Source organism: Zootoca vivipara, chromosome 9, assembly GCF_963506605.1.
Source record: "Zootoca vivipara chromosome 9, rZooViv1.1, whole genome shotgun sequence".
NCBI classification, from domain to species: Eukaryota; Metazoa; Chordata; class Lepidosauria; order Squamata; family Lacertidae; genus Zootoca; species Zootoca vivipara.
In genome coordinates this window covers 15733150-15759836 of record NC_083284.1, presented here as the reverse complement: position 1 = coordinate 15759836, position 26687 = coordinate 15733150, and the positions used below count along the sequence as shown (strand labels likewise).

The 26687-nt window shown below is 47.3% G+C and overlaps 1 protein-coding gene across 2 annotated transcripts in view; it reads right to left on the bottom strand.

Annotated features, from left to right (window-relative positions):
• Nucleotides 1-2256: 2256 nt before the first annotated feature.
• LOC118083333 (probable E3 ubiquitin-protein ligase HERC3) overlaps nucleotides 2257-26687 on the bottom strand; it is a 48081-nt gene continuing 23650 nt past the window's right edge. The window contains exons 10-25 of one of the 2 annotated variants that reach the window (XM_035111577.2): nucleotides 26389-26513; nucleotides 24476-24538; nucleotides 22149-22260; nucleotides 21343-21532; nucleotides 19340-19503; nucleotides 17381-17494; nucleotides 16001-16024; nucleotides 15825-15914; nucleotides 15001-15171; nucleotides 13742-13885; nucleotides 13394-13560; nucleotides 12533-12599; nucleotides 10945-11027; nucleotides 8486-8669; nucleotides 4397-4499; nucleotides 2257-3032 (exon numbers count right to left, since the gene is read on the bottom strand). In XM_035111577.2, coding sequence (XP_034967468.1) covers nucleotides 2824-3032; nucleotides 4397-4499; nucleotides 8486-8669; nucleotides 10945-11027; nucleotides 12533-12599; nucleotides 13394-13560; nucleotides 13742-13885; nucleotides 15001-15171; nucleotides 15825-15914; nucleotides 16001-16024; nucleotides 17381-17494; nucleotides 19340-19503; nucleotides 21343-21532; nucleotides 22149-22260; nucleotides 24476-24538; nucleotides 26389-26513 — 2010 coding nt within the window. In that variant the 3' untranslated portion in view covers nucleotides 2257-2823. The remainder of the gene's footprint in view (nucleotides 3033-4396; nucleotides 4500-8485; nucleotides 8670-10944; nucleotides 11028-12532; nucleotides 12600-13393; nucleotides 13561-13741; nucleotides 13886-15000; nucleotides 15172-15824; nucleotides 15915-16000; nucleotides 16025-17380; nucleotides 17495-19339; nucleotides 19504-21342; nucleotides 21533-22148; nucleotides 22261-24475; nucleotides 24539-26388; nucleotides 26514-26687) is intronic. The other variant, XM_035111578.2, reaches the window with a different exon arrangement.

Here is a 26687-nt window from a genome sequence, read left to right as displayed (position 1 = left end):
AATAAACATCTGATAGAGCTGTATTTAACGCTGTGGTAGAAAGAGGCTGATTGGCTACCCAGGTAGCAAATCAAAAGTGTTAATTCCTTTTCTTAAAATAAAAAATATATATCCCCCAATACTTTCACAGCTTTTTCATCAGAAGGTGCATAATATGGTTTCAATGCTATGATTAAGCCAAGGATAGACAAATACCGAGGCCCCATCTGGTCCAGTCGTGTTCGACTCGGGTTGCTGCGCTCATCTCGCTCTATAGGCCGAGGGAGCCGGCATTTGTCCGCAGGAGACAGTTTCCAGGTCATGTGGCCAGCATGAGAAAGCTGCTTCTGGCGAACCAGAGCAGCACACGGAAAAGCCGTTTACCTTCCCGCCGGAGCGGTCCCTATTTATCTACTTGCACTTTGAGGGGCTTTCGAACTGCTAGGTGGGCAGGAGCTGGGACCGAACAACTGGAGCTCACCCCATTGCAGGGATTCAAACCGCTGACCTGATCAGCAAGCCCTAGACTCTGTGGTTTAACCCACAGCGTCACCTGGGTCCCTTACACCGAGGCCCCAAGACGACTGCAATTCAACGCCAAATTCGACATGGCATCCTATGGGGCACAATGCCACTTGGGACTGCCAACAGGAAGTGGAGGGTCGAATCCCCCCATCCCCTGTAGCCCAGCTGGCTTGGCCCACGTCAGCCGAGCAAAGGCAAAGTTCAAATCAAGTTTGGCACAGAGTCCCCATTATAACAGCCAAGTTGCAACTCACTCCACCACTCCTCACAGAACTTGAAAGGTCAAACAAACAGCTTTAGCAGGACCCAGGCCACCTTGTTATATAAATAAATCCATTCTCCAGGATCACAAGTTCAGATCGACAACGGACCTTTGAAGAAGAGAGTGGCTCAACATGACATCTATGGGAGTAGGCCGGTTTCTTCTGGGGTGGGGGTCAAGAGGTAGGGGTCTAGAAACTGCTTCATCAGCTTCTCTCAGTGTAAATGTGTGCCAGGGCCCTGCATAGAAGACGATAGTAACACCCAGTTCAGAAATAGGGGACCTGTGGACCTCCAGATATTGCCAGACTCATGGTCCCATAATAAATAATAATAATAATTAATAATAATAATAATTTATACCCCGCCCATCTGGCTGGGTTTCCCCAGCCACTCTGGGCGGCTTCCAACAGAAATATTAAAATACAGTAATTTCTTAAAGATTAAAAGCTTCCCTAAACAGGGCTGCCTTCAGATGTCCTCAAAAAGTCTGGTAGTTGTTTTTCTTTTTGACATCTGATGGGAGGGCGTTCCACAGGGCGGGTGCCACTACCGAGAAGGCCCTCTGCCTGGTTCCCTGCAACTTGGCTTCCCGCAACGAGGGAACCGCCAGAAGGCCCTCGGCACTGGACCTCAGTGTCCGGGCAGAACGATGAAGGTGGAGACACTCCTTCAGGTATACTGGACCGAGGCCGTTTAGGGCTTTAAAGGCCAGCACCAACATTTTTAATTGTGCTCGGAAACGTACTGGGAGCCAATACAGGTCTTTCAAGACCGGTGTTATATGGTCTCGGCGGCTGCTCCCAGTCACCAGTCTAGCTGCCGCATTCTGGATTAATTGTAGTTTCCGGGTCACCTTCAAAGGTAGCCCCACATAGAGCGCATTGCAGTAGTCCAAGCGAGAGATAACTACAGCATGCACCACTCTGGCGAGACAGTCTGCGGGCAGGTAGGGTCTCAGCCTGCGTACCAGGTGGAGCTGATAAACAGCTGCCCTGGACACAGAATTGACCTGCGCCTCCATGGACAGCTGTGAGTCCAGAATGACTCCCAGGCTGCGCACCTGGTCCTTCAGGGGCACAGTTACCCCATTCAGGACCAGGGAGTCCTCCACACCTGCCCGCCTCCTGCCTCCCACAAACAGTACTTCTGTCTTGTCAGGATTCAACCTCAATCTGTTAGCCGCCATCCAACCTCCAACCGCCTCCAGGCACTCACACATCATCCCTAACCACTGGGCCAGGCTGGCTGGGGCTGATGGGAGTTGGAGTCCGTCCAATATCTGGAGTGCCATGGAAATCCCACCCTTGGGCTGAAGGTGGGAAAGGGCTTCTGTATTACCTTCAAAAGACAGTGGGGGGTGGGGTGGGAAGGGAGACATGGAGTGTGCTTTGCGGAGGAATTGCTGTGACAATCCCATCCCTGAAATGGCGGGGGGGGGTGAGAGAAAGAATCACCACTGTATTTTAAAACACACACGGAGACCTGTTAAAAAACACCCAACAGCATAAAATATCAAATAATTCCATTTTTTGTAGACAATGGGCAACAGGGAACAGAATATGTTAGGAAATTCAACTCATAAAACCTTCATTTCTGCCCAAACACTCACATACTAATCTTCTCTTGTGTTAAATTACCCATTTCTTAGCTCCCCGGTACTGCTGAACACCCAAGGGGCACACTTGTTTTACCACAGAAATTACCTGTGATTGGAGAGGTGGTATGTGCGGAGACAAGGAAAGCTTTCACACAGCTTTATATTTCCAAACCGAAGAGACATCTCAAAATATGGAAGGTATTTTTAAAGAAAAAGGCATCTATCAGCCAGGACGAAAGACGACATGTTTTTGAAAAGTAGTTAAATCAAAATCCTGAGGAACGTTGACCAGACTTCACGGGGGGGGGGGTCCCCCTTGATCCTATGCTCTTCTCTCCTCCTCGCACCCACCCTCCCTATCTCAAGTAGTATCTTTATCCCATTTTCCTTACAAAAATAAAAACAAGACAGTATTTCCTTTCTATACAAGAATTGTCTGTGTTGGGGGTGGCTTCCCCTCAGGCCAAGCTGAAGCCCTCGTAGTGGTCGATGGCTTGAGTGAGTCTCATGCTCAGGATTTCTTTGCTGCTATACTTGGGGAGGTCGAGGAGGTTGTAGCAGGTGTGCGCCACCGGCAAGTACTGCTCTCCGCTGGAAGTGGACTGGATCGCGATGCGCAAACTCGACATGCCATAGATGGGGATGCGGTCGCTGCCGGTCAGAAACACTGTAAGGGGGAAACATAAAAGCATCAGCGGAGCCCTGAGGCGAGCATCCTGTTCTCGCAGTGGCCAAACAGGTGCTATGGGACCAGAGGACAATAGCTTTTGGGGGGCCCACCAACTGGCATTCCAAGGCGTCCTGGATCAGGCAGTGGAAGCTCACCCATCCCAAGCATGTATCATTCCCTTTTAAAAAATACCAGTGCTCTCCCCTCATCTCATTCCTTCTACTTCCTGAAAAAGTTAAAGAAATTGATGAAAACTATTTTGTTTTGGTGGGCCTGTTCAGGCACATTATTTGGTGTTATCTGTCCTTAAATTCGTTTCTAATGTTTTGTGTTTTCTTCTTTTAAGAAATTTTAAATACTGTATTTTTCGCTCCATAAGACGCACTTTTTCTCTCCCAAAAAAAAGGAAGGGAGACAGTCTGTGCATCCTATGGAGCGAATGCCAGAGCCAGAGCCCGCCCGGAACCAGAGCCCTGCCAAAAGCCAGAGCCCGCACAAAACCAGAGCCCACACTAGAGCCAGAGCCCGTGCCAGGGCCACACCTAGGACAATTAAAGAAAGCAAAGTATTTTTTTCTTGTTTTCCTCCTCTAAAAACTAGCTGCGTCCTATGGTCAGGTGCATCCCATGGAGCGAAAAATACAGTGTGTGGAGTTTTTACCATGGTTTTTTTTAAATATAATCGAAGTGTTTGCTGCCCTGGGCTCCTTTGGGAGAAGCAGCGGGATGTAGATTTAAGTATGACAACAACAATACAAGCAGCTCCCCACCCTTGTTTTCCACATTCAACAAGAGCCACATGTTGATTCTCCTCCATGGCCACTTTGGACTGCCGACTGCAGAGAAAATTCCATGCACAAGGGAAGATTCCCCGCAAGCAGAGAGGGCCAGTATCAAGAGCTTCACCACAATGCAGAAATGAGATCTGGACAGGAAGTTCCAATCTCAGCAGCTCACTGCCTTCACCACTATGCCGGAGAACAGGTAAAGAGAAGCCTGCCACCTGGTGGAAGCCATTCCGGTGTATTTTATACAGTGGTACCTCCAGTTGCAAACTTAATCCGTTCCGGAGGTCCATTCATAACAGGAAACCGCTCGTAACATGAGGCACGCTTTCGCTAATGGCGCCTCGACTTCCGCTCGCATCCCGGGGCATAGGTCGCAACAAGGGGCATCTACTTCCGGGTTAGCGGAGCACATAACCCGCAGCATTCGAAAGGGAGACGGTACGTAACACGAGGTACCACTGTATATATTAAGCTGGCAAGAACAAGTTCTTGGCTTCGACTGTCGGAATTGCAGCTCTGAAATCCAAGGGGAAACTGCCATAGCACTAAAAAATAAAAAAATCTAATTACTTACAGAGAAACTTTTTCTTCTTTTCCAGAGGAAACTCGTGAAAGATCTCCCAGAACATTTGCACGGTTGGATGGGTAGCCGAGTAATCCCCTTTGTAAACTGCACTCTGTAAAAAGGGTTAGTTTTAAGAACTCATGGTAAACCTGAAAGACCGCCTGCCCCTGTATGGACCTGTAAGAACGCTTACATCAGGGGTGTCAAACTCAAATTCACCGGGGGCCGCATCAGCAGTTTGGTCACCCTCAAAGGGCCGGTTGTGTCTGCAGGACTATGTGTCCACTCTTTATTATCATAAATTATTGTCACTGCATTCAATTATTACTGTTTTTTGTAATAATGTAAGCTCATTCCCACCCCCACGTGGATCACATTCCTGCGCCGTGGCAAGTGTGTGGGAGGGGACGTAAACGAGGGAAATTTGAACAAAAGGTGGGGATTGACGGCTTCGGGGGGGGGCTCAACTAAACCTTCGGCAGGAAGGAAAAAGCCACTGCTGGGATTAAAAACCTGCAGATGGAAAGAGGGCTTCCCTCTCCCGCCCTGCGCACACCCAAACCCCGCTAGGCAGGATGCCACACGCTGCAACCCACCCCATGCTTTGGAGAGGGGCAGGAATATGCGGTGCAGCGCCAACTCCCTGCTTTGCTTTTGCATTCTCCCTCCTCAGCGCCAGAGTCCCTTCCCCTCGCGCTGAGGGAGGGCAGCAGATTTCCCGAGGAGGAAGGTGGCGGCAGCCCCAGCGGACGTGCATCTTCGCCTCAGAGCTGCTCTTCCCCCCACCCACGCTGTTGTCGTCTTCGCCGCCTCTCCCTACCGGGACTGCAGGCAGAGGAGGCTTGAAAACCTCCCCCCCAAAAAAAATCCCCTCCCACCTACTCAAACCGCTAGGCGACTCCATCTGGAGCCCTACATCACGAGGGGCTGAGAGGAGGCGGCGGCAGAGCGGGAAGAGCAGGAACCCGTGCCGTCGTCGCCGCCTCCCTCCCAGCCACCCCCTGGGGAGCAGCTCTGCCGGAACTGAGAAGCCAAAGGGCGGCTCGGGGTGGGGGGCAGAGCAAAAGCCAGGCACCCTCCCGAGTGTCTATGAGGAGAAAACGGGGGAAGAGGGAAGAGAAACCCGGCTCCATCAAGAGAGCGGCTGTTGCGCTTCGCCTACTTCCCCCTCAGGCTCACTCCACGTCCCTTTCACCCGCTCGCTCGCCCACCTCCCGGATGCAGCCGAGGAGAGGAAGGGAAGCGGCGGGCGGCGGCTCCCCAGTGCCGCCTCACTCACTCTCGGAGACAACAGCAAAGCCCGCCAAAAAAAATCCAGCGCTGCTCCGTCCCGGCACCAACTTTGCCGGCAGCACCTGTAGGGCTTTCCTACCTCCTCGGCGGGCTTCCTCCTCCTCCTCCTGCATCTCACTTCCCCGTCTGGCCACTGTGCCACCGCCTCCCTCAGCTTCATTCGAAATTGAAATTCCCTGGCCAAGGCCGTCAGCGCGGCTCCAGCGCCCTGGCCTCCGCCTGCAGCCCCGCCCCCGGTTTTGACCCTCGGCCAATCGCAGGCTCCAGAACTACTGTCAGCGGCTACTGTCGTCGGCTACGCGGGCCACATGACGAGGTCTGGCGGGCCGGATTAGGCCCCCGGGCCTTGTGTTTGACACCCGTGGCTTACATCATAGCGCAATAACTCCCAAATGGGCATTTTATGCTGTTGAGCCTTCTATGGAATGTCCTTCCCTCTGCCACGCATAAAGCAGCAACTAGCAATTGCTTCAGATGTCTCGTAAGGACTTTTAACTTTCTGCCCAGCCTTTCCCTGACGCATTAATATGCGTACAAGTTCCTTGAAAATCTGTTTAATTTGATGTTATACCATTTTATTGGTTTTAGGCTGTATTCTTGTTTTAATGGTTGTTGTGTTTTTATATCGTGCATGGAGATTTTAAAAATATTAAGAAGTTTAGAGATGCTTTCAAATAAACAAACAAACACTATTTTTCCATGTATAAGACACCCCCATGTATAAGAAGGCCCCTATTTTTTGAGCCCCAAATTAAGAAATAAATAACTGTAACATTCCGTGTATAAGACAACCCCCAATTTTAAACTTAAACAATTTGGGGGTAAATATAGTCTTATACAGGGACCCAGGTGGCGCTGTGGGTTAAACCACAGAGTCTAGGGCTTGCTGATCAGAAGGTCGGCGGTTCGAATCCCTGCAACGGGGTGAGCTCCCGTTGCTCGGTCCCAGCTCCTGCCCATCTAGCAGTTTGAAAGCACATCAAAGTGCAAGTAGATAAATAGGGACTGCTCTGGCAGGAAGGTAAACGGCGTTTACGTGCGCTGTTTTGGTTCGCCAGAAGCAGCTTTGTCATGCGGACAAACCCGGCTCCCTCGGCCTATAGAGCGAGATGAGCGCCGCAACCCCAGAGTCGGACACGACTGGACCTGATGGTCAGGGGCCCCTTTACCTTATAGTCTTATACATGGAAAAGTACAGTAATAACTTTCAAAGGCATAAATATTTCGAACTTTGTAAAAGGACTCGGAAGGTTGCAAATGCTCAAACCTCATTCTCCCCCTGGTCCAGGGGGGTTCTAAATATCTTCATAATTTAGAGATGCAGCCGATTGAATTCCAAAGCTGTTGGATGCTGAGGCATTTCTCATAGCTTTACGAGATTCCCCTGACACAGCTGTTCACTCAAAGAGGATGTTGGACTATTTTGAACCAACATGCTCTTTTAAGAACGGGACCTCTGCGGCTCTCCAGGTGTTCCCAGTAAGGCTGTAATCCCAAACATACCCGCTAGGACAGGTATCCCCAAACTGCGGCCCTCCAGATGTTTTGACCTACAACTCCCATGATCCCTAGCTAACAGGACCAGTGGGCAGGGAAGATGGGAATTGTAGTCCATCACATCTGGAGGGCCAAAGTTTGGGGATGCCTGATCTAAGGAAAGCACCCCATGCTTTTATTGCTTTTATTATTTGATTGTTTTTAGGTGTTTATATCTTGCTTTCACGTAAGTTGTAAAGAAGCTATAAAACTGATAATAGCAATAAATAGTTTTTTAAAAACCAACAGTAGCACATGTAAATGCCAGTGAAATAATTAAGGTCTCTGGGTTATTCTTCTGCCAGGTGTTCATATAATAGGTTTCTCCCACTCCTTTAGGCACATGGAAGGACAGAAATGCTGGTTTTTAAAAAAGGTTTCTGTTGTCCAGCGCAACAAATTCCAGCAATTTCTTATTAACATATTACTGAGAGATTCATCAAATAAAGGATAATAATAATAATAATAATAATAATAATAATAATAATAATAATAATAATATATTATTTATACCCCGCCCATCTGGCCGGGTCTCCCCAGCCACTCTGGGCGGCTTCCAACAAAAGAATAAAACACAACAATCTATTAAACATTAAAAGCCTCCCTGAACAGGGCTGCCTTCAGATGTCTTCTAAAAATCTGGTAGCTGTTTTTCTCTTTGAAATTTGATAGGAGGGCGTTGCACAGGGCGGGCGCCACTACCAAGAAGGCCCTCTGCCTGGTTCCCTGCAACTTGGCTTCTCGCAACGAGGGAACTGCCAGAAGGCCCTCGGTGCTGGACCTCAGTGTCCGGGCAGAACGATGGGGGTGGAGACGCTCCTTTAGGTATACTGGACCGAGGCACCACACTGAGATGCACTGAGCACAGCATATTGGGGGGAACGGAACCAAAACAAGCCTCATTATTATTTTACTTCAAGAATCATTTGAGTGAGGGCTTTGCCTTCATGTTTAGTTTACAGTTGGGTGCTTTCTCCAACGAACTGAACCATTCGGCGAAACTCCCCCAAGTGTCAGACTGGGAACAAGAAGGTGCAGGTTCATATCCCCTACTTAAGTCAGGAAGGATAAAATAGAGGAGAATTTTGGAGGACAGGTGAGGGGGAGAATGGAGAAACCAGTAAATAAGAGAACGATGGGGGCGTTCTTAGGTCTCACATCCTAGCCAGACAGATTCTCAGAAGGTAAGGATTAAGGTCTTGCTCAAAGGACAGTAGCAGTTCTAGATTCACAAAGGGCCAAATGGTACGTAAGGGTGTGCCTGCTTACCTCCTCAAGCTCCTTCCAGTTGTAGTTGCTGCTCCCTACGACCATGGCTCTCAGCTCGGTGGGCTGGAACATTTCTAGAACTTTACCCCCACACACCTTCAGGAAGCCCGTGGAGAAAGCCTTGTACCACTCGTCTACCGAAATGTTAAAGACATAATTAACGTACGCATCGACGAATTCCTCCCTGGGGGATTAAAAGAAACAGCACTGGTCATTACCAAGAAGCAAATAGTGGCAGTTAAGGGTGTTGTCGGCTGAAGCCACTGTCTACCCAGACAGCAAGGGATACCGCTTCCAAATGTTGTTTGGAAGTTCACGCACATTTCATAAAATGCATTTACATTGCAAATCACTGTACAATCTGCACTACTTGGGCACAGGATTTTTAAAATTAAAAACGTAACAAATGCCTGCTAATTAGGCCCATCTAGTCCAGCATGCTCTTCCCACAGTGGTCAATCGCATACTGAAGGAGCATCTCCACCCTCACCGTTCAGTCCAGACACTGAGGTCCAGCTCCGAGGGCCTCCTGGCAGTTCCCCCACTGCAAGAAGTGAGGTTACAGGGAACCAGGCAGAGGGCCTTCTCGGTAGTGGCACCCGCCCTGTGGAACGCCCTCCCACCAGATGTCAAAGAGAAAAACAACTACCAGACTTTTAGAAGACATCTGAAGGCAGCCCTGTTTAGGGAAGCTTTTAGAATCATAGAACTGTAGAGTTGGAAGGGACCCTGAGGATCATCTAGCCCAACCCCCTGCAACACAGGAGCAACAGCGACGCAGGGATCGAACCTGCAACCTTCGCATTATTATCAGCACCACACTAAAACCAGCTGAGCTATCCAGGCTTTCCATTTTTAAATGTTTGATATTTTACTGTGGTTTTATAACTTGTTGGAAGCTGTTCAGAGTGGCCAAGACAACCCTGTCAGATGGGCGGCATATAAACATTATTATTAGTAATAATAGCATTATTTATTTATTTGATGATGATGATGATTTTATTTACGGTAAAGGACCAGCTCTTAAAAATAACATATAAAAATAATAAAATAAAATGAATCCCTTTGAAAGAACAACCTCAGGGAACGTAGCGTATATATGATGCCTTGAACAACATTTAAAATAAATTGTTAATTATATATACAATGCTAAAAAAATTAACCCTTAAAATAGAAGCTGCAGAAAACTGAGCCTAGCTCGCTTGGGGTACCAAATTTTTGGAAATTCAGACGGACTCGGGAGAAAGTCTGTGTCTGCATATTTGGACACAGAATCTGGCGACCGCTCTGGTTATCTTCTGGTCTTTGCCTTGCAGGAGCAAGTTGCATAATTGCTTTTCCGGGAGGCTTACTAACCTCACCAGTACGGGATCCAGGAACTCCCTTCGAGCTTCTTCATAGAGGGGACATCTGAAGAAAAAGTGCTCTGGGCTTCCTATTTCCCCTAATGGGCATACGCAGAGTCTTTGGGCGTATATTTATTTATTTATTATTAGCAGCAGCAGCACCTAAGGGGAGCCTGTAAGCATCACCTGAGTGCAACAGCCTTGCAATTCCCAGCTACTAACAAGCATGCTGCCAACCATTTGATTGCAAATACCACTGGCTTGAAGCCCCAGGAGAGGGGAGTTTCTTTGTGCTTGAATCCTACTTGGGGGTTCCCCAATGGCATCTGGTTGGCAACTGTGAGAACAGAGGACGCTGGACCAGATGGGCCACTGACTCTTCTTAAGTTCCTGCTGATATAGAACCTTGTAAGTTATACCAGCGGAGGAAGGTGGGAGGCCATGATACTGACCCTCCATTCGCAGAAGCTCTTCTGGTACTGCACACCAGTCACTGAGACTTGGGGGGGTGGGGAGGGGGAGCCATTGTCTCCATGCCCCATGCAAAGGTTTCGCAGAGGGCTGGGCTGGATGTGACATTTGATCTGATCTCTCATGAACTAGCTGGGGGGAAACTTCCCCTTCTCCTTCCATCATATTTTCAGACTCCAGGGGGAAAAAAAACCCAAACCAAGCTCTGGGCGATGTTTGCCTATGCAAATCTACGGCAAATATTATCGAACAAAATGCGCAGTGTTAACCTAAAAGACTTTGGATCCATTTTATTGTTTCGCATTCCTCCCCCCCGGACCAAACCAAATGTCAGGAAATGAGGAAGGATGGAGAGCAGATGGCAGAACCTTTTCTATATTACTGCATTTCTTGATTTCCCCAACAGAGTCCTTTATTTGTTTCGTGCAAGGTCCCCCATGGCTCCTGCGCAACAGTACTTCTCCCCACCACCCCACCACCCCCTTCCATCTTTTATTTTCTTAAGGTTTCTATCCTCCCAATCTGAAGAGCGCAATACAGAGCCCTCTTGCTGGGCTCATCCCAAAGCAGCTGCTGTGAAAGACCCTTTGTTACTTGTGAAATTACCCCAAAGAGCATCTTTAGGCATCAGACGGTACGCACCTGTTACCTTTCTGCACTGGAATTTTGTCTCCATCAGGGATGAGGTTCTTCTGCTCTGCCACTCCATAGCTTTCTCTGCACATCTGTTTGTTTGTTTGTTTGTTTTCCCACCCCAGAAAAAGACAACAAAATTGCTTCATTCTGTATCTCATCAACACAGCTTAAAACAATAAAAAAGGACATAAAATCATGGCTGTAGAGTGGGAAGGACCCATGGGGGAATCATCTAGTCCAGGCATCCCCAAACTGCAGCCCTCCAGATGTTTTGGCCTACAACTCCCATGATCCCTAGCTAACAGGACCAGTGGTCAGGGATGATGGGAATTGTAGTCCAATTGGACTAATGGTCAGGGGTCCCTTTACCTTTACCTTTACATGGGACCCAGGTGATGCTGTGGGTTAAACCACTGAGCCTAGGGCTTGCTGATCAGAAGGTCGGCGGTTCGAATCCCTGTGACGGGGTGAGCTCCTGTTGCTCGGTCCCAGCTCCTGCCAACCTAGCAGTTCGAAAGCACGTCAAAGTGCAAGTAGATAAATAGGAACCGCTACAGCGGGAAGGTAGACGGCGTTTCCATGTGCTGCTCTGGTTCACCAGAAGCAGCTTTGTCATGCTGGCCACATGACCTGGAAGCTGTATGCCAGCTCCCTCGGCCAATAACACGAGATAAGCGCCGCAACCCCAGAGTCGGTCACAACTGGACCTAATGGTCAGGGGTCCCTTTACCTTTACCTTTACATCTGGAGGGCCGAAGTTTGGGGATGCCTGATCTAGTCCAATCCCCTGCAATGTAAGAATCTTTTGCCCAATTCAGGACTCAAACTCATGACCTTGAGATCAAGAGTCCCAGGCTCTCCCAATTTGAGATCAATGTGCAGTTTATATCTGATCACGTTTCCACACCCTTGGCATACTGCTGGATTGTAGCCAATGAGGCACAATCCAGATTAAAATCAAATGAGCTCAATTTCCATCAACACCAGGAAGAACTGCAAAATGCAGCTAATGTCCATTTCATGAACGTCTGAGCCAAGATGTACACCCTCAAAAATGGGTGTTCCTTTGACAGTGTGGTGTAGCAGTTAGTGTCGGATGAGGACATGAGAGGCGGAGGTTCAAATCCTCACTCGGCCATCAAGCTCACTGGGTGACTTGGGCCGGCTGCTGTCTCTCAGCCTAATCAACCTAGCCCCCCCCCAAAGCTTTTTGGTTGACCTTATTAAAAAAACAAAAACCTCGACGATCTTTTCAGCACACTTTAAAATATTGATTTCTTATTTTGGTGCTCCCCAAAATAGGGCTCGTCTTATACATGGTGTCATGTTATACACCTGAAAATACAGTACAGTGGTACCTCGGGTTGAGAACTTAATTCGTTCTGGAGGTCCGTTCCTAACCTGAAACTGTTCTTAACCTGAGGTACCACTTTAGCTAATGGGCCACCCGCTGCTGCCGCACAATTTCTGTTCTCATCCTGAGGTAAAAGTTCTTAACCCGAGGTACTATTTCTGGGTTAGCGGAGTCTGTAACCTGAAGTGTCTGTAACCTGAGGTACCACTGTAAACGCAAGAGACAGAAAAATGGTCTTACCGTGAAATATAGGCAGAATGTCTCTTCAACATCATCCCCAGGGTAATCCAAGAGCTGTTGAAGACTCCTATAAATAAGGTAAAGGAAACGTAAAGGCAGAAAGATGTTAGGAGAGAGGGAAAAGTCTGCATCTGAGACGCAGAATTGTTTGTACATAACCCTCTTCCTTGCCCGGCTATTAAGGATTTATGGTATCAAATTTTAGGACGAAATCGAGGAAAGCGGGCCAAAAAATACAATCTGATTCAAAAAAAGTTACAGGAGAGAGTTTCAATTTCAATTAATTGTTCATTAACAGTTGCAAACAAAATAAAACACTGCTGCATACTGGAATCTTCCACAGTTCCGTTAAAACAATGTAAAAGAAAGAGTACAGTATGTGAAATGCAGAACTCTTAACCAATGGATTTATGATAAGAACTCAAAGAGTCACACCCAAACAGTTTCATGTTATATAAGTATATAGAGTATTTATAGCATGTAAAAATGGTAGGTTTCATGAAGGCGTTCAACCTCACACATTATTTTCTGTTTTGTTAATATTGTGATTGTATGACTTTGTTTTGCTTTTTATTTTAATGGGCATAATGAAAAATAAAAATTCTCCTCCCCGAAAGTAACACTAATATGGGTTTGGGGCAACAGAACTCCAACATGAAATATTATAATTGGAGAAGGATGGAAACATAGAAGGTGTATTGCTTCTTCCAATGGTTTGCTTTTTTCCTCATAACAGGGCCACATTCTGCCTTCCATCCCGAACCCCCAAGCACTGCCCCAATTTTATTAAAGTGCCACTGCCAAATTCTATCTAGGCCGATTGCGAAGCGGACAGGAAGACATACTTCCAATACTTTCTACCTTCCTTCTGTGGGCGAAAGCTCCTTCAAGTCTTCCAAGCACGGCTTCACATTCAAGAGTTTCTTGTACAGGGCCAATGGAAAGTGAAGATCCACAACAGTGAAGTTGTATATGGCCAGACCACAGATGATGCCAATCAGGTGGAACCAATTGTGCTCTACAAAACACTTTGGACACACAAAGAGATGGACTTGTTAGCAGGAGGAAAACGCCAGCGAGGAGCTGGAAAAGTTCAGATCTGGAAGGTGGCTAAAAACCCCTCCCCTGAGCTGTGAGCCTCTAAACTACACCCAGCCAAGAAGGATCGCTGGCAAACAGTTTGAGAGTGCATAAGCCAAGCACACTTACGGTATCCGAGAACCACAGCAGGTTCGATTCGGGGTAGGAGGTGAACATCCCATAGATGGGATTCAGGAGCTCTTTCAGCAGCAGGAGGAAGAACTCCTTTGTGACTCCGCCAGCATCAACCGCCTCCTCGCCGTCAAATATCACCTGCCACGATGCCCAAAACGGAGCTTTAGCCATTGCAACGAGTAACAGCCAACTGAGCCATACTCCGAGCAGATCCAATAGACTTCAGTCCACCAATTTCAATGAGTCTACTCTTGAGTACGACTGGGGCCACATTCACATTTAAACCACTATGCTACCATTTTAAGCAGAAGAGGATTCCCTCAAAGAATTCTAGGAGCTGAAGTTTGCCAAGGGTACTGAGAGTTGTTAGCACAGAACCACAATTCCCAGAGGTCCCTGGGGAGAGAGAGATTGGATGTTAAACCGCTCTGGGAATTGTAGCTCTCTGGGGGGGAACAGGGGTGTCTCTTAACAACTCTCAGCATCCTTAACTACAGTTCCCAGAATCCTCTGGGTGTTTAAAGTGGTATGATACTACAGTGGTACCTTTGTTTCCAACCGCTTTGGATTACAACTGTTTTGGATTACAGCCACGTCAAACCCAGAAATGCGTGCCCCCTTTTTTTGGATTACAACTCATTTTGTGGGGATTACAACCAATTTTGGGAGGGAGGCCCCATTGGCGAAAGTGCACCTTGGGTTACTACCTGTTTTGGTTTTACAACCGGACCTCCGGAACGGATTATGGTTGTAAACCAAGGTACCACTGTACAGGGCCGTCTTAAGCATGTCGGGTGCCCTGGCGCCGTGGTGTGGAGATAGCTCCGGCGCCCCCACCGTCCCGGCGGGCAGCCGCGCGGCTCTGCCATGTGGCGCCCCCCTGCCAGCCCAGCGCCCTGGCGCCCCACACCACCCAGCCTACCCCTAGAGCCGGCCCTGCCACTGTACTTTAAATGTATGGGTATTATTGCCTACTGTCTTAATGTGAGTCTTCTGTTTGGAGCAGCACCCAGAGAATTATGAACAAGCCTCAGTATGCTTTGCTGTGGGAAACTTGGAGCAAGACCTCAGTCGATAAGGCAACTTTTCTATGTGGAGAGACTTATTACATATGGATATGCACTCCATTGCGTGAGCTGCCACTTTCAGCCTGAAGTGATACAGGCCAGACACAGATTTAGTGCCTCACTGAGGAGGACTAGGCCCAAACACCAAACAAACTATTGCAGCGAGGAGCTGCCGCGGGGCCTTACCTTCAGAGGCTTTTTCAAGTCAATATCCGAATGGATGCTCAACTCCCTCAAGGCGTCGCCAACCAAGTTGGTCCTACGAACATGGAGGACCAGGAAGGGGCTTCGAGCCAAGAGGGGTTCAAGGGTGAGGAGCATGAAAACGTTCTGCAGATTCGCACCACTGATGGCCACCTATAAAAAACAAATACAAAAGTCAAGAGTAGTAGCAACAACAACAACAACAACAACAAAATGTATTGAGTCCCTGGGTTCTCCATTCCCGGCGTAGAGGAAGTGGTATCTGTGGAAACAGGGTTTACTGGCAATTTGCTTTGGGCAGGGGGTAGAAGCGTTGCCTCCTGAAAACAACATTCCTGTAAAACCAGCTGCTTTGCAAGGATGCCCTCCTAACTCCCTTTGCCCCTTCCTAGTGTTTGGAAATATCTTGACTGGGCTAGGAGAGTGCCTATTTCCCTGCTAAAAATATCCACATGGGGGGGACTGGGGGAGGGTCCGCCATGTGCCTCCTGCACAGATTTTGCAAAAGTTTTTGAAGATCAAGAGCCAGTAGGAAATCTGGCATCCCATTTTTTAATCTTTCCCCACCCCCCAAAAAAGAAAAAAGGTCCCCCCCCCAAAAAAATTGATACTCCTTTCATTCTGCTGCGACCTTTTCCTTGTCGTGGCAAGGTTTTGATTGACGCTTTTCATAATGCAGTAAGATACAGAAAACCCTTGTTTGGGCGTTCTTTTTGGGCGAAGGTCAGTGCAGAAAACGTGTTAATAAATAAATGCATGGATTAAAACGGCTGGGATTGGCAGAAAGAGGAGACCTGGCCGCCTACCTGCATCTGCAGCTCCGCATCCGTCTGCAGCATCTTGGTCTTGGCTTGAGCATCGAAGATGAAAGGGTAAGAGCACAGAGTCACGGCATCCTGGAAAGTAGGAGTGGTTCAATTTAGCGGTGGCAGCCTGGGCCTCTGCTGAGAACTACTTTGGCAAGAGTAATTGGAATGGTTACCTGCATAATTGATGGTCTGACTTTCTGGGGAGGGGGAGAAGGGCGAGGCAAGACAGAGAGAGAGAGAGAGAAATGAATAATATGTGAGCTTTTACTTAGAGCAGTACCATCAGTTACGTTTTAATCCTATCCTTCCCCCAAAGGCTAGCCTATGTTCTCACAACCACCCTATGAGGTAGGCTTAGGAGCAGATAATGTGGGTGGCTGATCCCAAGGTCACCCCCAATCAGATTTGTGGCCCCTCTGTCCAAGCCCGACACCATAAGCACTAGATTAAAGCAAAGGCTGGCCCATTCCATGGATTTTTTCGTACACACACACACACACAAGCTGCCTCTTTGTGGAGTAGTGGCTCCAGATTCCCCACCCAGTCGCTTTTGGTAGAGAAGGTTGGTTCATGCCCCCCCCCCCAACCAAGAATGAGCAGAACCTGCTAGAAAAGTGCCAGATATGCTTTATTTCGGGTCCAGTGTCCCTTTCACAGACAAGTCCTTCCGTGCTTCCATTTCTCCCGCAACTCCACTTTTTTGGTTGCTCCCCACCCCGTTTTTGGCTCAGGGCTCTCGTCTTAAGAGACACAGAGTTCCACCATCACCTCATCTCACCTGCTGGTTAGGGACTCTCCTCCTACCCAATGTCCTAGGCTTCTCCTCTGGCCTCTACTCCAACAGGAGCTGCTCACTGTCCCCAGGGTGTCTCTCCTTCAGTTCCCAGTGCCTCACCCTCCCCTGTTTCAAAGGAAAGTTTGTCATGCAACTCTGGGGTGGGGGAGGAAGCTGCTGCTCAAGAAACACACTTTTACAAGGTCCACGGGACACACAAGTTCTTTGGATCTTGGCCACTAACTGTATTTTTAACTGCATCTTGAAGTTTCCCATACCCAAACAGCCTAGCAGGCCATGCTACATACACTGGAGATACATGCATGCATGTAAAGATACGATTATACACACAAACACTTGCTACTTTGAGAATATTGCTGGTTTCCCCCTGAAAAAACCCAACTTCTAGCCCTTGTGGGGAGAATGATCTGAAAACAGACTTGGAACTCAAGTTTAAGGTTCCACATGGGATTTCAATATCCTGAACAACCATCCTTTCCTCTTTGCCATCTACCACTTAGTCTCTAATGTCCACATCAACCCGTCTCTCTTGGATCCTACTGGGAGACAACATAATCCCTAAAATTTCCACGTTTCCCGGACATCCAAATCTCGAAAACAAGCTAAATATGCACGCTGACCGCTTACATTAAAAGCCTACAATGGCTGCGGAATTTGCATTTGTACCGTGATCCATTTTGACACAACGCTCCTAGCTTTACAGCTGCAAACCCTGGACTATTCCCTCCCCTCGCACCAATTGCACAACGCCTCTTACCATTCCAGCTTGATGCAAAAACCACATCAGGTAGTCTTCCTGGATATCCACCAGACTGGAAATCTCAGGGATATAAAACTTGTCATATTCTACGTGTTTTACTTTCTGATTTACCTGATTTGGGAAAAGAAGGAGGAAACACGTCGTTTAAGAAGCAGAGAATAATAACCAGTTCCCTCAAACAAAACGGCATGAAAACCCAACATTTAAGTCAGCTACAGGCAGTACTAGTGCAGACACGTGCTGAACAAGTTTAGGAATAGGAGGAACATCGATAACAAGAAAGGTCACAGCAGAGGAATCAGTGGTCAACACAAGCCCAGTGCACAGAACTAGGTGCATAACGAAAGCAAGGGAGGTTTAACATTTGCAGAAGAGCCTCCATGGGCACATAGCAAAACAAACCACAACCTTTGTACATCAAAGCAAGGTGTGGTCCGAGCCTAGACACCAAAAGGGCCCAGCACAAGGGCAAACGTCCACTGCACAGGTTGACAGCATTTGCATAAAAGGCAGCACCATAGTTTAACACTGTTAACACTAGCAGGAAAAGGGCCGAGCCTCAGTGGTAGAGCATGCAGTAGTGGAAGAAGCAGCTCTTTACCTTGACTTTTGACACCTGAGATAGGTGATTTTAAGGGCCCACCCTATTCCTGCGACTGTAACTTGTTTTGAACTGTTTTTAATGCTGTGGTTTTAAATTGCTGCAACACCCCCGGCCCCAAACTCTGGGAATTGATATAGTGAAGCAGGCATGTCAAACCTGCGGCCCTCCAGATGTTTTGGACTACAATTCCCATCTTCCCCAACCACTGGTCCTGCTAGCTAGGGATCATGGGAGTTGTAGGCCAAAACATCTGGAGGGCCGCAGGTTTGACATGCCTGTAAGTGAAGGGTAGGTTAACACATGGAAGTTGTTATTATTAACATGTTTTGCATGCAGAAGATCCCAAGTTCAATCCGTGGCACTTCCAGAAAGGGCTGGGACTTACCTTCCAAGTCCCGGACTGCAGAATCCGGGACCGGCAGCCGTGCGACACCGGAAGTTGCATCGACGTAACTTCCGGTGTCGCTTTGCCCTTCTATGGACACCAAAAATGGCCACTGCCGGCTTCAAAAGTAGCTTCTACACGACTGGAAGTGCGTCAATGCAGCTTCCGGTGTCGCCCCGCCCATCTATGGGCAGCAAAATGGCCGCCGCTGACACCGGAAGTCGCATCTACGCACTTCCGGTCATGCGTAGATGCGACTTTTGAAGCCGGCGGCAGCCATTTTTTGTGCCCATAGAAGGGCAAATTAGGGGGAAAAATGGCCGCCGGCAGGAGAAAATAACAGAGAAAAACGGGAGACGAAGTGATACGGGGGACCACCGGGAAAAGGTAAGTAAAAACGGGGGTTTCCCGGGGAAAACGGGAGACTTGGCAGCTATGGGCTGGGAGAGGGCTCTGTCTGAAATTCTGGAGAGCCACTGCCAATCAGTGGAGCAAGATGAACCAACGATTGGCTCCATTTTCTAAGGAGTCCATGCAAAGGGCTTGCCTTGCACACCCGCTTCCCCTTCTCCTCCCTCTTCCTGGGTCGCTAGGAAGAGGAACAAGGCAGGATTCCGTTTTGCTTTCATAGATTCTTGGCTGATCATTATGTGCAAGCCATAAAACATGGCCCAAATAACATCCTAGCGAATTTCAAACAAAACCAACTTGGGTTTTGAAGTGGGCTTGCTTGCTAAACCACAATTCCTGGTTCATGTGTGTTGTTGGCAAGACAGGAGAAGTGAAACTGAACCCTGGTTTATTTCTCCTCCAGGAAATAAGCAGGAGAGGGGATGGGGTGATCGTGAGTCTTGCTCGGGCTCACAGAGGCTTGATTCATGTAAAGTTAAATGGTGGTTTGGCGTGACGTGCGAAAGCGGCCACTCTGCACATCGACACAGGGACGCAACCACCGCAGTTTCCTTACTTTATGAAGCTTCTCCAGAAGCTTTAGTGCAGCTGTGATGTAACTGCCATACAAGACAGGGATCAATAATGTTTTTCTTCCGTTCAAGAGGTAAACAACGGCACCTTTGTAGAGATCCACCAGCCTCAAGAAGTACCCTGGACACACCTGAGACCACCAGTTATCTAAACAGGGGTACACAAAGCAAAACATGTAGCTATTAGCTTAATCATAGAATTGTAGTTGGAAAGGGCCCCCGAGGATCATCTTGATCAAACATGACAGATTTCAACTAGATCATACATGACAGATGGCCATCCAACCTCTGCTTAAAAACCTCCAAGGCTTCGACAGCATTATGATCCTATTAACAGGCATATTTGCTGGGGGGGGGGGAACACCACCAACATATGATGCCCATATCATTTGTAAACACAAAAACCCCAGCATATGAATGGGGTCAGATTTGCAGTTTGATAAATGCATTCCTAAAGATGCCGTCCTATCTTAAAATTGTTCACTTAAGGAGCAAATCCCACTGAACTGCGTGGGCCTTATATTCCCAAGTACAGTGGTGCCTCGCAAGACGAATTTAATTCGTTCCGCGAGGCAATTCGTTTTGCGAAAAATTCGTCTTGCGAATCGCGGTTTCCCATAGGAATGCATTGAAATTTCTTCTCTTTTTTTTTTTGCCCATAGGAACGCATTAATTAAATTTCAATGCATTCCTATGGGAAACCGCGATTCGCAAGTTGAATTTTTCACAAAACGAATTCGTCTTGAGAGTCACCATCAGATCGCAAGACGCATTCGTCTTGCGAAAAATTCGTCTTGCAGGGCATTTGGCTTGCGAGGTACCACTATAAGTGCAAAAAGGTCCTCGGTCTTTGTTAAGCCTCACACTTGACAAAACAGTCGGTGGCAGGGGTGCCGAGAGTTGCAGATCGGCAATATCTGGAGGAGCGCAAGTTCCCCATCCCTAGTTCATGGTAGTGTGGCTGAATACGCCTTGAACCCCACAGGCTTTATACCAGGTATGGGGGAAACTGGACCTCTGGATGTTAAAATTCCCATCAACCCCACAAGCATAGTCAATGGCCACAGCAATGTAGGAGAGAAAAACTGGTGTGAAGAACGGGGGGGGGGGGAATTGGTGTGCATCTCCTACCTAAGACTTTACCTTTTTTTTTTAATAAACATTTTTATTAGATTTTCCAATTTAAACATCTAATCCATTTTCAAATTACCATATACAAATTTCTACAAATATCAATCAAACAATTAATCCAAATCTTCTGCCGAATTATACAAATTTAAATTTGACTTCCCATACTTCAGACTCAGAAAGCCTAATTCTCTTATATTCAGTGCTTTCTAATCAATCAAAGTCCAGATCTTATCCAATAGTCTATTAAAATCCTTCCATCTTCTTTCAAGCCCCTGAGTTTTTTCGAGCAAGCGAGTTGACCAAACCATGTATGTTTCTGTGTGAAATTATGCCTATGATTCCTCTATAAATTAACACTGTCTCTTCGCACGCTGGTATCGTGCCAAGTCTGCCCAAAAATCCAAAGACCTTTCTCACAGCCAGCCGCAGCCATCTTAGAGCCGTCCCCATACATCAAATCTTTCCTGTGATGTTTCCTCCAGACCGCCTCAGATCGCTACTCCATATAGCCTTTCCAGGGAGGAGAGCTGCCAGATCAAACCTATAAACACACATCTAATGTCTTATTTATGGCTCTCTCCCCCCCTTTGACAAATATGTAGCCAGCTTTTGTCTCCACTATGGCGGACTCTAATTTATAGCTGCGCCATAACTCAAAAGTTCCTTGACAGGTTTCCAGCCACTAATGAGCTAGCTTCTCTTTAATGTCCACATCTTGAGGAATCTTTAGCCGCATTCCAAGCGAATCCACGAGTACATACTTTGATTATTTATGTTTTCAATTCACACAGTTTATATATTTAATAAAACTATATTCAAGAAATTTCCCACTTTCTACCCTAAGACTTTATCCTACCTAAGACTTTACTGGGGTTCCTGTCCAGACGCAGAATCGCCATCGCCAAGGGAAGCGTTAAGGTGACATAGTACTTTGAGTCTTGAAACGGCGGGAACTCTGGGAGAATCAGGTAGATTCTCATGGCTTCAACGTCTGGTGGAGAACTGGGCAGCCCTGGGATCAAAAAGCTTTCGAAGCTCTTCAGGATCTGCAAAGAGGGAGAAAAAGAAATGAGGCACAAAACATAGCTCTATTGCAGCCACACAGGCTTGTTCCACCTCAATTCTGACACTATGGAGCCAACCCAAATATATGAACCACAGTCACAACAGGAGCAATTTCGAGAGGCCTCCAGAAGTGGGGACTCAACCGGTGTATTTGGAATTCTACAATGTCATGGTGAAACTTAGTGATCTCCAAAGTAGGTGTTTGGTTTTGGGAAGAGAGAAGGGAAAGGGAAAGGGAGGGCTGCGGAGTCGTGGCAAACAGCTACAACAAACCGTGCTTAGATTTGAGAGCGTTTAGATGTGGCTTGCAATTGCACACCATATTCCAAACTGGGAAAGTTTGGTTTCATCAGGAGAACCAGCATCCAGGTTTCAAACATGCACTTGAGGCAAAATGTTTTGTATTTTGCACATGAAGCAGGGTGGGTGGGGATGGACCTGCAAGATGTTTGCAAAGGCACGTCCTTAGGACAGTTTTGAGTCACACTAATGAACAGGTCGCGGCTTTGCTCTCCGATGAGTTTTCTCGTGAGCTCCTCCCAAAAGCTCTGTACAAAGCAGAAAGCTTTAAAATGTTAACGCCTTTGAAGTCTGCACCTGGTCGAGCAAGATGGAATGCTGGGACGTCATCAGCTTATCAAACATCAGTCTGGTGGAATTCAAGTCGACCCCTGGAATTTTCGGACTCGTTTTAAAATGTTCATCTATTCTACAAAATGAAAACGAAAATTGAGAGACAGAGGGAGAAATATTCCTGGTGTGCAATGTATTTACAAACAGTAATTATTATGGTTTGAGCTACTTAACCTATACGCAGCTCCAGACTCTGTAATTAATAGTTGCTCATACAAACTTCCTATTATGCCGAAGATGAATCCTTATCAGGAGTTATCAGCAAGACCAACAAGCAACTTACAGCCACGCAAGGGGCTTGCACTTCCCTCGGTAGAATTCTGTCACTCAGCAGAATTTTAGCACTCTTTCCACGGAATCTGACTGCCCCTTATTAACTGTGGGAGCTGTATAAAACCACAGTCCGTTTAGCAACCATGTGCAGATTCTAGGTTCGGCAGCAATTGTGCCAACCGAATGCCAGCTGTAAAGGAATGCCAATGGCAAAGAATGGGAATTGCTTTCCTGCCCAGCTTATTGGCTTTCTGGAAACATCTGATGATGGGGAACAGGATGCTAGATTAGTCGAGTATTTGCTAGATCCAGCTGGAGGTTCTCTAGCTCAGTGTTTCCCAACCTTGTGCCTCCAGATGTTTTGGGACTACAACTCCCATCATTCCTGACCACTGGTCTTGCTAGCTAGGGATGATGGGAGTTGTAGTCCCAAAACATCTGGAGAAACAGGGTTGGGAAACACTGCTCTAGCTGATGTGAAGCGAGGGAAGACGACACCCAGTAATCTAATAAACGGCAGCAGGCAAAAGACCTGCCATCTTTCTAGTAAAACAAAAAAAACCTGCAGCTTAACACGCTTTTGAGAGGTTGCATCCTACACCCTACATCACAAGCAACGTCTGTAGCATGTTACAGGTGGAAGCGCCGTTCCGTGAGCACGTCAGAGCTCCAAACGCCAACCGCAAATTCCTCCCCCGGCACAAACATGCTGCTAAGTTAGCCACCGAGGCTGCAACAGCAAGTGCCCTCTTGGGGAAGAGGCTCCATTTAAACCACGTACCATATTTGCCAGTTGACTGCTAAAAGCTCATAGGATGCAGAGAGAGCTAAACGTCGCCCCTGATAGCTTAGCTACCATCGCCATAACAACACAGGCAATGGACCCAGGAAGGTTCCTTCCAAGGCTCCCGGAGGATGATGTTATACTAATTGGGCAGAGCAGAATTGGTTCTGACAAGATGCAAGTTCAGCCAGGGAGCTTTTTCCTATGCCTGCATCAGCCGTCAAAGATCTTACATAAAGCTGCTGGGTCAGGCAGTGTCCCTCCTCCCCTCCGCATGTTTGGCCCTGGGCGGTGAGGCCTCTTATGTAACCGTCACTAGGATTCGCGGAACAGCTAGTCTTGGGGGTTCGAGTCTTTGCCCCTCTTTTATGCCTCCACCCTCCTTAGTCAGGAAGCCACCAACTTCTTATTACTGCTTTTTAAAAAAAAATTCACCTCCCCCCCCCAGATCTCAAAGTGGCAAAAACATGGCTCTCCTCATCTCCGTATTATTTTCACAACAACCCTGTGAGATAGGTTAATGGCCGAGAAATGATGGTTGGGCCCAAGGTCACACAGTGAGCTCCCTGGATTTGAACCCAGTCTCCAAGGTCCTAGTCCAACACCCTGACCACTAGACCACACTGGCTCTCATAGACTGAAACCTCATTGGCCACCATAGCTGTCAAGTTTTCCCTTTTCTCATGAGATATAGTAAGGAGGAGTTAAGACTAAATGTAAATTAATTATTATGTTTTCTGGATCCAATGATATGTTGAAATATGTTGAAATAGTGGAAATTTGTGGTTAAAAAGGATCAAGAATAATATTTATAATGAGAATCTTAGAAGAAGAAATGATTTAAGAAGTAGAGAGTGCTATATTAGTTATAAATGGAAACGTGGAAGGGGGGGAAGGAGGAAGTCGACAGAGTAAGAAAATATATTGGAATATTATATTGTTAAAGAAATGTTCTTTTTTGTTTTTTGCTTTTGTTTTTTATCTACATTTTTCAATATCTTTTGTATTTGCTATAAAATCAATAAAAATATATTTTTTAAAAAAAGTTTTCCCTTTTCTCGCGAGGAAGCCTATGCAGCATAAAATTATTTCCCTTAAAAAAGGGGAGAACTTGACAGCCATGTTGGCCACCCACTTTACATCTGCTTGATCAAGAGTCACGCTCTGCAGGGACTAAGCCTGGAAGACATCGGAGGGTGTTTCCTCCTGCCCTATGTAAGTTTAAGGCACTTACTTCTTTTCTAGGAAGCTCCCGTTCCAGCAGGCAGCCGAGGACAGGATCTGCACAACCTCACTGCTTAGAGTGGAGGGACAAGAAGAGAGAGGAATACGGGTTATATGGCCATGCTGCTTGTTTTTCACATTGTATATTTTACTTTTTGAGTTTCGTTGCCCTTGCTCCTAGGTGAAATCATCATGGAACCTGCTGGGGTAGCCTAAGTTGCATCTGTTGGCTGCCCAGCTGTCAGTCTTGTGATGTCACTATGACATCAGGGGGCCTGTCCTCCCTTTGGAGTTGCTTGAGAAAGGAAATTCCAAACCCAGTCTAAACATAGCTGCCAAGTCTCCCGTTTTCCCTGGGAAATCCCCGTTTTTCCAGCTGTTCCTAGCTGAAAAAACGGATTTTTTTGTTTCCCCCCCGGTTTATTCTGGCGCGGCGGCCATTTTGGAACTGGGCGGAGCATGCTCAGAAGCGACTTTTGATGCTGCTCTGCCCAGATCCAAAATGGCTGCAGTGCGACTTCTGGCGCGGCGGCCATTTTGCAACTGGGCAAAGCAGCATCAAAAGTCACTTCTGAGCGTGCTCCGCCCAGTTCCAAAATGGCGGCAGCGCTACTTCCGGTCTGCTATTTCCAGCCCGGTCCCTTATTTCTCTGACAGCAACTTGGCAGGTATGAGTCTAAATACTGTCAGCCTTGTGGAGCCTGACTGAGGCAGCTTCAGCATGAGACAATTGTGTCATGCCTCAGGAGTACTGAATCAAAGAACTCAGAAGCATGGATTCCACCTGCCCAACCCTGGAAGGGTATCTTCAGCACCACTGCCAAGTGTTCCTGGGGACCTCTGAAGTCAGAATGAAAATTATCCACGTGATGCAGAGGAGTCCATAACATAAATCCAGGCAGCGGCAGCTCCCCAACCCACTGAGCTTTTTTCACCAAGTTTGGGGAACTAGTTGACTAGCCCTCACTTGAAGATCGTGAAGTATTTCTAAAAGTTAAGTTGCTTCCCCCGGCGCCCCCAAAAAACTACAGTGCCTAGAATTCCCTTGCTTTCAGAAACCCATCAGCAAATTATTTGATTCCATTTATGAATCACTTCCCATAAAATATTGCAAAGGGATTTCAGAGTAGAAAAAAAAACCAGGCAATAAAAAGAATAACAATGGCAATGGTTGCCTAGGCAACTGTCTACATCTCCTTAGATAGCCCCTGGCTTTTGCACACATGTGGTCTACCACCCACATCTATTTTAGAAATGCTGAAAAGTACAGCAACCTGGCAGAAGATGACTTAACAAGTAGCTGGGAAATTTGGAGAGTGATACTTGGAAACAAACTCTGACTCAACACTAGGACGCACCTACAGCAGAGAGAGCAGCAGAGTCTCCATCAACAGCTTGACGCAAGCCAAGGATGTTGGCCATCCAGATGTTGCTGAACTACAATACCCATCACCCCTGGACATTGGCCATGCTTGCTGGGGCTTCATGGGAGTTGCAGTTCTGCCATCACACCACTCAGTGGAAGCAAGAATCTGAGCGGGCCCTCTGTCTACCCTGAGCTGCAAGGCCACTGCTCCAGGAGCCAACAAAGAACAGGACATTTCACTGGTGCATGATGATGCGAGAAAAGGATTCTTATTTTCAGTTCCACTCTGGAAGGCAGACATTATGGCACACACATCTCAGGGGTGGAGAAGACGACTGGATGAGGTCTACAGGAGCCTATAGCCCACGGATGAGCTTACAGGGTCATTTCAGAACGGGAGGAGCAGCTCAAACACATCCCACGCCAACCCACCCATGGGCAACCATATTGTTTCCAGGGGTTACGTCCCAACCCTTGAACACCTACGAAGATTTCATACTAAGCCACAAGGAAGAAATACTGAACAGTGCATCAGAAAAGCAAAAAAAAGAACATACTTCACTGAATTAGGATTGTTCTTTTCCGAAAGCTTTTGTCTCCACATGTCTATTGTATCGTCATTAATCAAACAGGTGTAGTCACTTTGATTTATGGCCCGGAAATCATCCGCTGGCTGAGAATTCTGGAAAAGGAGGTAGGTCTCAACGCGGATTTTGCCAAGTGGGATTGGGGGGGGGGGGGCTTCACTGCAGCTTTTGTTAACATGTGAGGGTAGCTACCACTAGATAACTTACACAGAGATGCCATGTATCATTTCCAAGAACTATCCTCCCCAGGGACTGTTTGGATGTCCTCT